The sequence below is a fragment of the Syngnathoides biaculeatus genome, chromosome 5 (assembly GCF_019802595.1).
Source record: "Syngnathoides biaculeatus isolate LvHL_M chromosome 5, ASM1980259v1, whole genome shotgun sequence".
Lineage (NCBI taxonomy): Eukaryota > Metazoa > Chordata > Actinopteri > Syngnathiformes > Syngnathidae > Syngnathoides > Syngnathoides biaculeatus.
This window is the reverse complement of record NC_084644.1, coordinates 18,628,236-18,645,824: the sequence shown is the minus strand read 5'-3', so window position 1 is coordinate 18,645,824 and position 17,589 is coordinate 18,628,236. Positions and strand designations below refer to the sequence as shown.

General features: G+C 38.8%; 1 protein-coding gene across 4 annotated transcripts in view; it reads left to right on the top strand.

Annotated features, from left to right (window-relative positions):
• The window catches only part of oxr1a (oxidation resistance 1a), a 246,778-nt gene that overhangs the window by 222,570 nt on the left and 6,619 nt on the right, over positions 1-17,589 (top strand). For 2 of the 4 annotated variants that reach the window (XM_061820571.1, XM_061820572.1), the window contains 3 exons: positions 544-703; positions 7,356-7,518; positions 15,368-15,448. In XM_061820571.1, coding sequence (XP_061676555.1) covers positions 544-703; positions 7,356-7,518; positions 15,368-15,448 — 404 coding nt within the window. Of the gene's footprint in view, positions 1-543; positions 704-7,355; positions 7,519-8,663; positions 8,928-15,367; positions 15,449-17,589 lie in introns of those variants that run through there. The other 2 variants (XM_061820573.1, XM_061820574.1) reach the window with 2 other exon arrangements.

Below are 17,589 nucleotides of genomic sequence, written 5' to 3'. Positions count from 1 at the left end.
GAAGGAGATCATGCACAATTGGTGGCGAAATACTTTTTTGCAACAGTGTCGTTCCATCCCCCACACATTAGCACAACCCGTACAAGTAACAGCAGCAACCTCAGAAAATAAACTACGTGTACATACAAAAAAAATGTATTGCCAAATTGTTTTTTATCTGTCCGTGATGACATAATCTACTAATAGCACAGCATATGTGCCAGTGTAATGTTTCTGACATTGAGCTGATGTTCATGATAACTTACCATAATATTGTATTAACGTAGCATAATATGAACAGAAGACTGTCCTACTATAAATTGTGGGCTCGTCCTTTATTTTTGCTCCTTTTGAATTTATGCCACAGAATGACCAATGCCAATGAATTGACCAGTGAATGGAAGAATTTACTATATAAGAGTCATGGTTTATCTAGATACTACTAGTACTTAAAATACATCTTGTATATCTTTGCAATTAAATTCGCTGCTATACTAAAATTAACTATTTTAGCTCAACATGACCTCTTTGTGATTTTTTTAATGACTGTTTTTCCTGGTCTAGGATCTGGAGAGTGGAGGAAGAGCCACTCACTCAAGTTCCTTTGTCTGCGGGTAGGGAAGCCAATGAAGAAGACATTTGTTTCCAATGCTAGCGCATCCATGCAGCAGTATGCCCAACAGGGCAAGAAGCACGAGTACTGGTTTGCTGTGCCACAGGAGAGGTCAGTCATTCAGCAACATTCTCTAAACAACCCGATCTCACTATCCTAGAGACTACTGGGCAACATGACGACGTTAGTCTCCGCTGGTTGCGTAGACATCTCTGTGACATTTCCAGTCTCCTGGAGACTAGCCGAGTTTCTAGGGAATCGCACTGAAATTTAACATATTCCATTTCATTACACTTTCGGGAACTCAATACAGCCATGATTTAGAAAAACATTAAATTAGCTAAATGTTATTTATAATGTATCTCGGCATCTTTACGTATGTCCACTTCAACCTCTGAAAATATCAGATCACCCCAGTACAGTAATCCCTCATTTTTCCCGGTTAATGGGGACCAGAACCCCCCGCGAAATGTGAAAAACTGAGAAGTAGGACTGCCCCCACACACCACCACCAACCACCGCTCACCCCAGACACACACAATCTGGGAATTTTCATGGATGTGTATCTGGGTACCAGAATGATTAAAACATGTAAACAGTATTTATACTTTATTTGAGACCAAGATTACAACAGTACATGTACTGTATTTACTTAAATCTTTAATTATAAAACCTTTGTTAATCTTTCCTAAAACAGGCGCCTGACTGTTGTTGGAAAGGCAGGGTAGTTGTAAGGACACACACGCACACACAGCGAAGGAGAGGCTGGTAGAAGCTTTAAGTTCACTCACCTGCAGCATTGCAACATGACGATTGTAAACACGGTCCTTGAAGAAGCACGCGTAGCTTTCTTCTTCCAAAAAAAGGCCTTTTTCATCCATGCTAAAAATGTGCGCCCGCCATCTAGGAAACTTTTTCCCCACGTATTATTCTCTTTATTTTCCTTTCATGCTTTTATTTATTTATCATTATTATTAATAATAATGTATTTATTGTTTATATGCTTAGTTATTATGATGCAGGAGGCCCCATAGCTCAGTGGTTAGAGCATTGGTTTGATAAACCAGGGGTCGTAAGTTTGTATCTCACTGGGGTCTCTACTCTCCAAGAGGGGTTGCATCAGGAAGGGCATCCAGCGTAAAAACGGTGCCATACAAATATGACCATTCATCTGAGATGTCACGCTGTGGCGACCCCTAACGGACAATTCGAAAGAAACTTACTATTTATTATGATGCAGTCTTTTGCGATGCAGTTTCCTTTCATAGTTTTACGTTAGTATGACGTTGATCTTTTGTGATGCGGGATTCTGGAATGTTCCAAGGAGTGCCTATATAAGGACGAGAAAGACCATCGACGGGCACCACTGCTTGGGACAAATACACGGACATCTTCTGCCTTTCATCTTTGGACATTTCTGGAACATTCGCTCACTTAGAATATTCGCTGGAAAGAACATTTGCCTGTTTGGGAACATTCGTTTAGCGTTGGTGACTATTCACCCTTTGGTTTGACTACTCTGTCTTTGAACTTCTATTTTGTGTTCGTTGTTTTATCGTGTCTGTGTTATATTGTTGTGTGTGTGATTAGATTGTCTTAAACACAATACAACTACTTTGTCACATTTTGCTGGTTTGACTAAAGGGGATTTTAAAATTCACACATAACAATGCTCACTATTTAGAAAATGACGTATAACACTGGTTTGTTTAAAAAAAATGAAATAGGGTTAAATTAAAATAGGTATTTGTCACAAATGTATGTGGACATCTCTTGATCAAATATCAGAACGATCGCCCTAATACTTTGGATTTTATAGATGTTAGTGTGTTTTCCTCATCAGAGGGTTGTCCTTGTATCCATGCTCCACCAGCAGAGCATGGAGGACACAAATGCATGTGATGTATACAGTTAAAACCAGAAGGTTATTTAAACTGTGCAAAACCAATTTTTTTGTCCCACTTTCTGAGGCCAAATGAAACTAAACCTCTCCTCTTTCAGGTCAGACAGGATCATCAAAATTATTTCCATTTGTTAAATACCACAATAATGAGAGAGAATTTCTGGGAGAATTTTATCTTATTTTCTTTTAGGTCAAATTTTACATACACAAAATGTGCTGTCTTCAAAGAGCTTGGGGAACCCCAGATGGTGAGGTCATGGCTTTCGAAGCTCCTGATAGGTTCTCTAACGTGAGTTACTTGACGGCACACCTCAAACACTCTGCTTCCTTGTGTGAAATCATGGGAAAAATCAAAAGAAATCATCAGAAAATCTGAGAAAAAACTCATAGAGCCCTAGAAGTCTGTCTCATCCTTAGGTGAAATTTCCAGATGCTTGAAAGCGCTACCTTCATACACAAGTATAAACATCATGGAAATGTCAGGCCATCACACCGCTCGGGAAAGATATGGGCTCTGTGTCACAGAGAAGAACGTGTCTTGATCCGAAATGTGCAAATCAACCCCAGAACAAAAGCTAAAGACTGTGAAGATGCTGGTTGAAGCCGATAAGGAAGTGTCATTATCCACAGTGAAACATGTCCTGCACTGACATGGGGTGAATGGCCACTCACCGAGAATGAATCCATTACTCCTAAATAAACATGAAAAACCCAGTTTACAGTTTGCAAAAAGACACCAAAACAAAGATATTAACTTCTGGAGACATGTCCTGTAGTCTGATGAAGCTAAAGTGAAGCTGTTGGGCCATAATGACCAACGTTACATCTGGAGGAAAAAGGGAAGCTTGTAGACCATAGAACACCACAGTAACTGTGAAGCAGGAAGATGGCAACATGTTGTGGGGTTGTTTCACTCCTGCAAGAATTGGAAGAAAGAATGACCCCTAAGTATACTGTCATAAATGGTTAAAAAAATGCCTTGAGGATAATAAATTTAATGTCTTGGAGTAATCATAACAAAGCCTTGATCTGAATCCCTTTGAAAATTTGTGGGCAGTATAAAATTCTCCAACAAATTATCTCTCTTTATATTGTGTCATTTAACAAAATTAATATTAGTGATTCTCACTGACCTGAAACAGGAGAGGTTTAGTCTGATTTCATTTCAGACTGAGGGGGAAAAAAAGCAGTGTAAGTAAATTTCTGGCTTTATATCATACATTTATTTAAATAATATACACCGGCTGAAATGAGAGGTTAACATTTAACCATGTTTCTCACTAAATATACTTCCAAAGGTGCTATGGACCTGAAAAGTTAACCAGAAGTTTGGAACAATTCAAATAATCCATACACACAAAGAAAGTAGAACATATAAGATCAGACATTAACTTGTGTGTAATGTGAAATGACACAGGCAAAAAGTATTGAACTGGTATTTATGTAATACTTTGTAGAAAAGCCTTTGTTTGCAATGACAGCTTTAAGATACCTCGTGTGTGGAGAAAATAGTATTGGGTATTGTTCCATTGTGATTTTGGCCCATTTCTCCACAAGAGTAGTGTTACATTCTTGAAGGTACTGTGGGGTTCTTTGATCGATCTTGAGTTTCCGTTCTCGCCATAGATCTTCAGTTGGATTCAAGTCATGTGAGTGGCTGGGCTATTCTCGCATATTTATTTATGTATTTATTTTAACAAATTGAGAGTTACTTTGGCAATATGATTTGGGTCATTATCCTGCTGAAATTTCCACCCTCAGTTTTACCATCCTCAAAAATGCTAGTAGATTTTGGTCAAAACTTTCTCGGTACCAATCATCTTTCCTTTAACAATGTGAAGCTTACCACTTGTTTCATTCGTGCCATTTTTACTTCAAACGTGGTCTCCATTATGACATCTAAATTTTTACTGTTGCTCTCAACTGAACAGTCTATATTTCTGAGTATTTAACTGGCTTTTCCAAATGTAGTTCAGCAAACTTTAAACAAGCTTTGACATGCTTTTTTTTTTTCAGGGGGTCTTGCATGATAAGCATGCATACAGTCCATGGCAGTGGAGTACATTACTCAGTGTTTTCCTTGTGACAAGTGAACCTGCTAATTCCAGGTCTTTTTGACGCTCTTCACGGGTAGTCTTTGGCTTTTGTACAACTTTTCTGATTATTCTTTGCACCTGCCGGTCAGACATCTTGCAAGCGGCACCTAAATGAGGCAAATTTGTGGTGTTACAATGGGCTTTCCACTTACATATTATGCCCGGTGCTTATTGGAACATTTTGAAGCTTCGATATGCACCTGTAACAAAGTGCCATCATTATGTTTTGCAAAAATTCCTTTGGCAATGGTGTTCAAACAGCTCTTTGCTCTGACCCATCATGAGATGTGTCTTGCTCACACCTTGGCAATGAGACCTTTTTGTAGGCCATCAACTACCAAGGGGCTGAATTGCTGTTTGATTATTGATAGTTTAAGTCTCTTGGCTTTCTGTGCCTTTTTGCACCTCCCTTCATGTGTTTAATACTTTTCTCCTGTCATTACACACAACTTAATTTCTGTTCTTGTTTGTTCTTGTTTCTTTGTATGTATGGGTTACCTGGGTTGTCCCCAACCTCCGGTCAAATTTCCAGGTCAATAGCTCTTTTGAATGTATGTATAGTGAAAAAATGGCAACGTGTTACATACTTATTTCGGCAGCTGTACATTGCAAGTATACACTATATACAAGTCAATATCAGCGACCTCCGGGTGAATTTGTTGTCACAATCTGGAGACATATTTCCTGATAGAGCACAACCAATATTTTTGTCTACTGGGTCCCGCCTCTTAAGCCTCAAGGTGCATAGTTCATGCATAAATGTCTATTAGAAGTGAATCATTACACATGTTTGATGTTGGGCTTTTTGAAGCGGTGTTTAAGTACAAGATTTTAGAGACAGAGTAGACTAAATTCAGCCCACTTTTAATTATGAATTTGAGAATTTTACCCTGGTCTTGTTCTTCTGCTCCACAGGTTGTTTAGCTAAAGCAGGGGTGCCCAGACTTTTTTACCCCAAGATCTACTTTTCAAGCAGTCAGCCTTTCGCGATCTAATAATGAGGGGGGGGGGGTACGCGCACGCATTGCCACAACTGCCGTGAAGAAAGCAAAAGAAAGAATTGGAGGCCTGCTTCTCAGAAGGTGCCTTTATGAGCATGCGATCGACCTATTGGCCACACCTGAATCAACCGACGAGATGGATGATAGGCTGTCTTTTATTTATTTATTTATTTTAATGTGGTTTTTTTTTTTGGGGGGGGGGGGGGTGCGCGCCGTCATGCGCTCGACCAAAACTCCCGATTACGTTCGACACATTGAGCACCCCTGAGCTACAGCATTCCCTACTTGGCAAGCAGTTTTCCATTGTGCTGCTCGTACAGGTACAGAAAGAGCTAAGGAACATGTCAGATTCAAAGAAAAAGAGGGGCTTAAAGCTGTTACTACTTATTTAGCTTTTTTTTGCACTTCAGCTAGAATGTTAGAAGACTGCTGCTGACGTAAATTAATGGACCAACTGAACAGTTCATAAGGTTTTTCACCAGACAGCAATAGACTCTCTTGATTTTGACCTAGATGAGAAGCGATGCGTATTATGTTTCTTTAAGTAACTTCGGAATGATGTAGGAAGAAATGGGAGCTTATGAATGACCCATACACTACCAAAACACTGAATACAGCTCAATTTATTGATTTCATTGTTTGTAAAATCTTGTGGGCTATACATGATATTTACATATTTTACTTCCCGTAATTTCTCATGTATAATATACGCTCTCAAGTATAATGTGTGTGTGTTTCTTTCGGCTTGTCCCGTTAGGGGTCGCCACAGCGTGTGATCTCAGATGGACGCTCATTTTTGTTTTGCATGGTTTTTACGCTGGATGCCCGTCCTGACGCAACCCCTCTTGGTGAGTGGGGGCCCCAGTAAGAAACAAACTCACGACTCCTGGTTTACCAAACCAATGCTCTAACCACTGAGCTATGGGGCCCCCGCTCTCAAGTATAATGTGAACCCCAATAAATGACCTAAAAAAAAATCTGGAGAATTGCTCTACCTGTGTGTAATGCGCACCATTGATTTACTGCTATCCACAATCTTACCATTGATTCGATCACATCGAACTGCCACACTGCTCTACTATTTCCTACGTTTTTAGCAATGTTGATTTTTGGTTGAAGGTCCCAAATTTCACCAAACGAACTTTTTCTCAGATTTGGAATACTAAATTATCATTATTTGTGGTCGGCGCCAGTTCCTATCACCGCAAATTTGAGTCCACTTTAGTGCAGCACCATTTGTGAATTGAACATGATTAAAGAGGGCACTGGGCTGTTTGATATCGACATGTATTCGAAGAATCTGGATTATCAAAGGGGGTTATCTGTTTTGTAGTTCTAATTGCATTTGTTTTCCTGTTTCACACTTAATCCCATTTTAAATCTTTAGAAAATGTAAATGTTTGACTGTAATAAAGAACTGGAATTATTGTCAGTGACATTTGAATTCATCCACAATGTAACAGCAGATCGATCATTAGATTACGTATATGACACGAGCCAACTTGTCATGTAAGCAAAATATTGGTTTTCAAAGATTTTAGAACAGAAGGGATTTCTAACAACCATTGTATATCTTTGAATAAACCTTATTAAATATCCTATTAGAAATATGTTATGTAATCATGGTTGTATCTTGTATGTCTCATACAGTATGCTAAAATGTTTAAGTCATGAAAAGATGAGAGATATTTAGTCTTAATTTCTAGGTGTTTGGAGAAAACAAATTGGCCTTGTAATTAATTTTCTGCATTTACTCCTCCTAGGTCAGACCACCTATATGTGTTCTTCATGCAGTGGAGCCCAGATATGTACGGTGAGGGTGTCAGAGGGATGGGACAAGAACCTGGATTTATGGTTGTCAAGAAGTTAGTGTCAGAAAATGCTGTGGACGAGTTCATCACTGGCCTCAATGTCAAAGAATGGGAGGTAGGGTCTTCCCAGCTAAATTGTGTTTGTTGTTTTATTGATCCAGGCTTACAAAATACCGTTTAGTTCTTCACTGTTCATTAATCCATCATCTCCTTTCTCTCCTCGTGTTGTACTGCTTTAACTACAATGTGCGTGTCATATTAAATGTTCAACATGTCAGTTATTTCGCTTTCATTATGCAATGCTCAGTGTAAATGTATACTTTTGTAAACTGCTTCTGTATTTTTGCATTTGTGTGAGCCACATTATTTATTGGTTTTATTGTAAATTTCTGTGAACTTTATGTATGCCTTGTGGATACTTTCTTTGCTTGGAATTCCACATTCTGAACTTCCAACCAAAGTGTTTTGCATGTTTGTGTAATTGTTTACTTTTCTCAGTCTGTGTATTTTTGAACCATTAAGTGTTGCGTGAAAATCGTCTTTGTCAGTCAACATTCGACAACCTATTTTGTTGAATGGACATCAGCTAACATGCTTATATGTAACTGTGGCGATCCGGCGCCATGCAGGCTCACACCTGCGCTGTCACTTGAGCTAAAAGCCCTGGCTTATACAATGGAAAGTACCCTCTTTTGAGAATTCTCAATTTTACATGAGCTTTACAAAATGCAGTGGGAAAAAAACTAACTGTATTTGGGCTATAAAGGCCATAGTATGCTCATTTCAACATTTTGTTTTCCTACTGTTGAATATTGCAAGGCAGAAAAACCTTGGTTGTATTTTAATAGTTGTAGCTCTGCGAGTGAAATTGAAATTAATTCAATCAAATTGTGAAAATTTAACCCAGGATAATACAAAAGAGATACTGTGGGGAACTGTTTAAGATCGGAAAAGAAATTAATTAGAATGTTAATGGTTGTGCTTTTTCAATTTTTTTTTTTTTTTTTGACATAAAGGCAGACAGCTGCACAGGGACCGAATATTGTGGAAATATAAATTATACCTAATGGGTAATTAGAAGAAAATCGTTTTGATGCATCTCTTGTTTTGCAAATAGACGAAGTGAACATGAATATTGGTATGCAATGTGCATAAACTATGTCTGACTCACAAGTGTTCCGAGAACTTACATTTTTCCAGTATCGAGACGGCGTTTCAGTATATCGCACCGATGGGGTCGGGGTTCTATTCTTACCGCACGTTGTAATTGGCTTTCAGCGGTGTCAATCTGAGGGCATTGCGTGGCACACGCACACACACACACGCAAAATCTATTTAAATCCAGACAGTAAGGTTGCCATGGTTCAACCCCTCAATACCTCTCTCGGGTATCCCAACTCAATACAGGGAATTCGATGAGCTGTGCTGTGACTTTCTGTTTTTCAACCTGGCCCTGGGAAGCGAGTCATGTTTTCTAGGAGGGCAAAGGGCCATGGAAAACGACTGGCACCTAAGTATACATGTGTATGTTCCTTGTTGTTACTTCATGTATTTGCGATGAACATTCTACGTGTGGAGAGGACGGTCTACTGCTGTCGTTGTGGTTAGCGAGCCACGCTAGCTTGCTAGCAAAGCTAACTTGCTCGCTAGCATTGAGTCGGGTTCTTTTCTGTCACTTTCATAGAGTAAGTCCCCGCTCGTGTTTCGTGGCTGCGTTGTTCGTTGAGTTATCACAGCGACTACCGACGCGAGAGCAATCAGAAAATAAGATGAGCAATCTGCCAGTTACGGCATTTTGATACCATTAATTATGCTAGGATGTTGCCCGGGGGGCTTGGAAGTTGTCTGGTTTGTTATTGAGGATACTGACTCACTCAAGTCATTGGGTGTCCCTAAAGTACAATTAATTATGAACTTCCCTGAACAGTGTTCTGAATTATATAGAGTGCAAACTGGAAAAAAAATGCAGAGTAAGTCGAGGCTAAACTTTGCCGCTGTGCGGTTTTTTCGCGAAGTGTGCCACACACTGCTGTATTCTATTCGTGATTCCTGGTTGTTGTTGGTTTTTTTTTTTTTTACGCAGTGGAAGCTTGTGATACATTGTCTCGTCTTCACTTTCAGCTACCATAAAACTTTCCTCGTGGTAGCGCAAACATTTCTGCATCAGAATCATTTAATCGGTGTTCATTTCCCCTGTTAATACGTCTCAAACCTCTAATTTTTGAAGTGCTATCGATTTCAGAAAACATACATACATTTTTTTTTAATGGAATTTTTTTGGGGGGATAGAAAGTGTTTGGTCTCTTACAAACAAGGATTTACGGAGGTGTTCAATCCCTGTTTTATATATGCATTATACTGTTATATAATATATATGTGTGTGTGTGTGTGTGTGTGTGTGTGTGTGTGTGTGCGCGCGCGCGCGCTTGTATGTAAAGTGTTTTTGCTTAATTGCATTAAAAAGTTACAGTAACGTCCTGTTTATTGTAGAGGAAAAAATCCATAAATGATCAAATTTTATTTTGAGCATTGATGGAAGTGTAATTATGAACTTTAAAATAACAGCTTGCGGACTGGCTTGGCCACTTCGTTAACTGAATGTTCTGCTTTAGCCACTCTTTTAATTTCCTTGGCTGTGTGTGCTTTGGGGCGTCTTTGATGCGGAAGCCCCATCCACGATCCATTTTAAGTTTTCTGGTTTAGAGGGGGTGGTTGGATTTCATGGGACAAGGTTCAACTTCATATTTAACTTGATGTAGTGAAGTTGAACTTTGCAGGGAAATACCCCTAAAGCAGTGCTTATCAATTATTTTTATGGCCCCGGAAACAAAAAAAGCAACCATTTCTATTGTGTGCACACGCTCGTTTTTTTTTTGTTTGTTTTTTTTTATGCGCCCATGATGCTCGTGTTGCGTAGTTTGACCTCACGTTGTTATGATTCCCACCTGAAGCCATTAATGTGAGCTATCATTATTTCGGACTGTCACGCTACTTCCGGGTTAGTGGCATAATCAGCACGAGTGATGATGCATTTGTTTTAAAAGCAGCTGCACAACTAGCAGTTGTAGTCGACATTTTTTGTCTTAGTTTAAGTTAAAACAAACTCACGGGCAGTCATTTCTGATCTTTGCTTCAGTAGAAACAAACATGGTACACTAACGATCGTAAAATGCAAGCTCCTTGAGGAACTCAGCAAGCTCAGGTTGGGGGCACTCATAACCGTAATGTATATAAATGTGTAGAATAAGACATCAAATATCATATTGAAATGTATACACTTTTTTTATAGACTCTATGGCCCTGTATACGACTATACAATGTGATTGTCTTTCTTATTTATCATCCATACCTAAATGCGCTCTATTAACTTTTAAAAAATATTTTGGGAAAAATTTGCAAATTTTTGAGAAATTACGGTAACTCAGGAGAGATTTGACCAGGGTTGTTGTCAAGATTACTAAAGTGCCTTCAACTGGACATGAAATGAGGCCCAGATGCATTTTTTAAGAGAATTGTATTTAAGTCCCTCCACTGCATTGTTGACATCCGTAATGAGACAGCTTGCCACCCAAAAAGAAATTACTCATTGGCAATAAACAGAAGTTTCTTTTGGGAACTAGACGCAGTATATGTGTGCGTGTTGTGTGTGTTTGTTTTTCTCCAATTCACTGGGCTGTAAAGTTCCATAATGTGGGATGTTTTTTTTTCTGCTCACAATTGTTCTGTGGTCAAACAGAGGCTGTGAGTCCTGGTGGCATTGGCCACATGGGGTGTAACTTTGTTGGACTAAAGCCATACCTAAAAGGTCACAATGTTGATTTGTCTGGACCCTGGATTGTACGCTTTATTGGCTGGGCGCTGAGGGGGATAAAATCGGTCAGACATAAAATACTTTTGTTTCAGGACTAAAGTTTGGTCTGTTGATGCAGACCAACCATTTTTTGTCTGGTCAGTAAAGTGATGGAAAATTGCATTTAGATTTTTACTGAATATTACTATTTTTTTTGTTCTCGAGTACACAAAAAAAAAAATAGAAATTAAGACTGCATGTCCACTTCTCAATCAGTAGTTTGTACTGAAATTTACAATTTTATTTACATCTACATTTCAGTGACTATTTTATATAATTGTTTAAATACTGGTAAGCCTTGCATTATTCCACAAATCTTTTCTTTCTTTAATCCATACAACTCTATCTCTTGCTGTTTTGTTTTTTTTTTTTTTTAGTCTTTATCGTGAGTGTTTGGTGAGTGTGTACACACATCATTAATCAGTATTTCCATGTATTTCGAGGATATCAGTAATTCAATGACATTAGGCTTGCCCTGGCAGGGTTTGGACGATATATCCGTCTACTTATGTTGGCTGATATCCAATTCATGTCAGATTTTTATCTGATTTGTATTCTGTACACAGATCAAGGTCTGGTTCTAATGAGGGTATCTGATGCTTTGTGGAGGTCTCCCCCCTGCCCAATGTTTCTAACACATTGTCCTTTTCCCAAATTGAAACAAAGTGGGGGAAAAAATTACATTTAACTTGAACAATTTAGTGTCTATCCAGCCAAAAACCTGAATTACTTAATACCTGCAAAAATAAATTGGTACGTTGTTCTAATATTTGGCTGGATTTACCACACTTTTCAATAGAGCCTGTGCACCTATGTTATCAAATGAAGTCACTGGCTGGAAGTGCTGGTCAAACAAACTCTTCTTTAATGCTAAGTCGGTTGGCGACGACGCGAAAATGTGTCTTATAGCACGGCGCCCAGAGTTTTGATCAATACCGTTAAACATTTAGAGGGTGATAATAAACAAAGCTATGTGGAAAAATGAGAGACACTTGGCATAGAGGAGCCATATTTAATGCCGAAGTCGATGTTTTCGGCGATAAGAAATTGGACTATTAACCAGTTTCCGCTTGTCTTGGACATTTGGATATACACATGTATCTGGTGAGTAAGTCATCGACATTTACCCAAAAGAGTTTGAAAGCGTAGAAAAGTCTGGATGCATACAAATCCTTCGTTGCTGGATGTGCTCTCAATCAAGAATAAATCCCGCATAGTGAAGGAGCCACTCAGATTTTTTTCAATACAAATACCAGTATTTAAATAAATGACTCCTGGTTTTCCACTAACTCATTAATTAACTATGATTGGGGGGGGGGGGAAGACAAGCAAGTAGGCTCCTCTGTACACGAAGCGTGTTGTGGCCATTTTTTTAATTTTTTTTTTAAAATATGCATTGTTCTCAAATGGGTCCAATGCATATTTTAAAAAGAAAATAAACCGCTGGGATAGGCTTCAGCCTATGTATACGGAAGCGGGTTGTGGCCACACATTGAACTTTGGTAAACGTGTGTGACTGATGGTTTATTTTCTTTTTTAAAATACACATTGGACTCGTTTGAGAACAATGCATATTTAAAAAAAAAAAAAAAAGTCTGTTGGGGAGAGGTTTACCGAAGATTAACGTGTGGCCGCAACACGCTTCGTGTACGATGGAGACAACTCCGTCATTTTTTTGTTTTGCTTTTTTAAAACGCATTGTTCTCAAATGAGCCAACTTGGTATTATAAATACTTCTTGGGAATTTGGAATTAAGAAGGATAATTCATAGCTGAAGTGATCGCTACACAGTCATGTATATTTGTTTGGGCACCATCCATCACCTTTAATTTGCTGAAATCCATCGATCTTTTCTCGTCTTTTCAGCTGGTATTCCATAGATTGATCTCTTTGAATATGTGTCTCGTCTGTTGTAACAACCAACAGCACAAGTCTCCGGCATTGTGTATATTCTGGTCCGGTTCAATGTCCCCCACACTGCTGAGCAGCTCCTTTTGACCGGCAATATGGGGCCGTGAAAATGGTGACATCACGTGCACGAGCTCTATATACCCAGCGTGATAAACATTCTGGCAGCATACACAGGGTTAAAATGTATGGAATAGAGTTTTGTTTGATTGGGATCTACACCCAAACCTTAGCGTATACATGTGTAATCCATTCATCCATCCATTTTCTTTGCCGCTTATCCTCACAAGGGTCACGGAGAGTGCTGGATCCTATCCTATCTGTCAATGCCACTTCATCTTACACAGATTGGATGTATGGTGGATATAACTCTACCCCTCCTCTTCAAATGCTAGGTTTTGGGGATGTAAAAGAGAGAGCGCAAGAATCATTACAAAACTTTTTTACACCATTAATATAACCTGTACAACTCTATTTGGGGGGGATGAAACTTTGTGTCGCAGAAATAAAACAATATACATTAACCTGGTTTCATAAATATGCACATCCTCAACTTTATACTTGGTTGTAGCACTTATGGCTCATGACCACTGTTTTTTTGGGTGGGAGCTATCACTGTGGAAGTATTTGCACACTCTTCTTTCCATAAGTGCTCAAAATATGTCAAGATTGTGAGGGCATCTCCTGTGCATAGTTCACCTCACACTTGTTTTGCCTTTAAGCAGAAGTCTTTTTTTTCCCAAATATTTACTGCTTATTCAAAATGTTTATTAATCCCGCCACCTTGTGTGGACTACAAATGAAGAAAAACAGCTCCAAAGCATAATGTTGCCACCACCATGGCTCATCTTAGCTATGGTGGTGTTTTGGTCATATGCAGTGTCACATTTGTGCCGAACATACCTTTTGGAGTTATATCCAAAAAAGTTCTACCTTAGTTAAGAAGGACCAAAACACATTTTTCCACATGAATTTGGTTGCACCAAATATAGTTGGGCTTGGATGTTTTTCTTTAGAAGATAAGTCCGTCTTGCCACACTGCCCTGTAACCCCAAGATATGAGGGGTGGAGATTGTGTTTAGGCAGCCAGCTTCTGTTGGAAATTCCTGTCAGTTGAAGCATTGTTGACTGCTGCTGTCGCCTTCTCGGGAGCCTCCCTAACCTGTTTTCTCATTGTCTTTTTGTGAATTTTGGAGGGATGTCCAAATCTTAAGTCTTGACGTCGTCTGTCTTTTTAAATTATTCTATATCATTCTCCTGATTGATACCTTTGAACAATGAGACCCCTCTGATGAACTCCATCCCCAGTTATGAGTGTGTGCACATGTGTGCAACCACATTCTCAGTTTTTTCTTGACTTTTTTTTCATTTTTCATTTTGAGTTGTCCTAGTTAGGTAGTTATTAAATGTATTAAAAAGAAAATTGAAGGGTAAATAAAAAAAAAGTACAAGTAAAATGGCGTGCAATGAAAGAATTTAAAAATGGACTCACAAAATATAAAGCTGACTTGAAGCTAATGTAAAGACTTGATTTCGAGTGATATGCTCTGAACTCTTTGTTCTGGTCAGAAGCCAAGCTGCAGCATTCTGAATGCGCTACAGCTGTTTAATGCTCTTTTTGGGCGGAGTCTAGTCAAAAGACCATTACAAAGGTCAAGTCTGCTTCAGATAAAAGCATGAATGAGCTTCTCGTTTGCTTGTCATGCAATTCTTGACTCTGCATAGGTTCTTCCAATGGTAAAAGGCAGTTTTTCTAATTGATTCAATATGAGGGCACACACTTAAGTAAATTGGTTATAGGCATTCAAACATAACTGGCTATTTGAAGATAGAATATAAATACAGCCTTATCCACGTTACTTTCCTGTATCAATATTGCCTAGTTCTTTTACTTATTCGGGTGGGGTGACGTTTTCCTTGCATTTTTTTGTTTGATTAGTGGGCCTTTCTGCTGTAAGAGTATTTTGCTTAATAATTTGGCCATTTTTTTTTCTTTAAAGATTTATTTAAGGGATCCTTTTAAATCTATCACACAAACATGCAAAATGAACCAATAAAATGTCTCCTCGCTTTGTTGCAATGAAGTCGAGGCCTCTTGCGTCGCAATGGTTCATGCACATATGGGACTTCACAAGGTCTTCATCACTGCCAGTAATAGACGTGGCAGAATTATATGTTCTACCTGTTCCTGTCTTTGTACTACCAGGTAGTGTCTATGACTGAGTACCACCGTCGGATCGATGCTCTAAACAGCGAAGATCTGCGCTCACTCTGCAAAAGACTTCAGGTGCTTAGACCAACCCTGTCTGCCCATCCACTCTATACTGTGCCCAGGCCTGACAAGTCTTCTTTAGGCTGCAGCAGACTGAACACTTCAGCGGTTGCAGCTGTTGCACACAGGCTTTTGGAAACCAAATTCTGTCACTACTTAATTAAAAGAATATTTCAGTAAGATTAAGTAGCTTGAAACGTATCCAAAACATAAAATAACTTCCCAAGTAGTAGCCTGCAAACATTTTATCACTTCTGTGCAGAGAGGTTTGCTTGTTTTGTCAAGACTGCAGTCTTATGTCAGACTTTTCTTCCTAATGTTCCCAAGCAATCTGGATAGAAGATAACTAGGTTTTTTTTTGTTTTTGTTTTTTTTTTTTACTTTATATGTGGGTTTTATTTTTGATATACAAATAACTGTGTTTATGGAAATCCCATTGAAATTCTACTTTTGGATGATCAAATGAGCCGTACCTAAAACCATCAAGATTACCTCCTTGTAAATAAGTGCATTGAAAAGTATTTCCCCCCACCACCATCACACACACATACTTTTCTCAAATTCTTTTATTCTTGCATCATTTCCATGATTTAAAATATCCATCCATCCATTCTCTGAGCCGTTTAGCGCAAGCGTGTCAGGGGTGCTGGAGCCTGTCATAGCTATTTTCAGGCAGGAGGCGGGGTATACCCTGAACTGGTTGCCAGCCAATCACAGGGCACATAGAAACAACCGTTCACACTCATCACAACAAAAAGCAATTTAGAGTTTTCAATAACAACAGTATTGTACCAGTATAAACCAAGTAAACTTAAAATGCTGTTTTAAATTATTGCATTTAATAAGGAAAAAAACTGCATGACCTTTTTGGAAAATGTAATGGCCACCTAAACCTATATAATGCTTGGGCCATCATCAGCATCAACAACTGAAATCAAGCATTTTCTATATCTGGCAATGAGTCTTTCATATCTCTATGGACATAATTTGGCCCACTTTTTCTTGCAGAAATGTTTGAATTCACCAAAACTGGTATCTTTTCAATCATCATGCCACTGGTCTGATTCAGGTCTGAACTTTGACTAAGCCACGCCAAAGCCTTCTTTTTTTTTTTTTTAGCCCTTCAGTTGTCTTGCTGGTGAGTTGTGGATCATTATCCTGCTGCAGAACCCAAGTACGATTATGGTTGAGACCACAAAGTGATGGCTAAACATTCTCCTTCAAGATTTTATGTTAAGCAGCAAGATTCATGACTCCATAAATCACAGCAAGTTGTCCAGGTCCTGAAGAAGCAAAGCAGCCCAAAACCCTCTCACTATCACCACCATGTTTTACTCTTGGTATGACGTTCTTTTTCTTAAATGTGGTGCTACATTTATGTAGCATTTGAAGTAATGACACACACCTTCCAACTTTCATCTGATCAGCCCATATAATATTCTCCCAAAGATCTTGGGAATCATACAGATATTTTTTCGCAAAAGATGAGCCTTTGTGATCTCTTTGGTCAGCAGTAGTTTTTCACCTTGGAACTTTTACATGGATCCCATTTTTTGCCCAGTCTCCTCCTTATCATTGTGTCATGAACACACATTAACTGAGGGAACTAAGAGCTAAGAACTAAGGGAGGGCTGCAGTGCTTTGGAAGTTGTCCTGAGTTCCTTTGTGACTTCTTCAAGGAGTCATTGCTGTTCTCTCGGGTAATCTTTGTTGGCCACCCACTCCTGCGATGGTTTGCCACGGTTCCATGTTTACTCCACGTGAGGATAATGGCTCTCTCGATGGTTTGTTGAAATCCTAAAAATTTGGATATGGCTTTTTTTTAACCCTTTCCAAACCAATAGATTTCAGTGTTTTTGTTTCTTGACTGTTTTGGAATTTCTTTGCTTCCTGTAATTTTGTTGCAGCTTTTTAAAATCTTTTTATTTGACTTGATATTTTCAGGGCAGATTCTGTGAAAGACGTTTCTGGATTGATCGTCTGTCTGCAATCAGACTAGTGAAAATGAACCAAAAATTCTGATTAGCCAAAATTCATTCATGATTTAAAGGCTGTAATTACTTTCATCACACAAGGCCAGGTAAAGTTGAATAGTCCCGTCCCCCTTTTTGTTTTAGAATCACCATATAAAAACAGCATTTTTTAGATCACTTGGG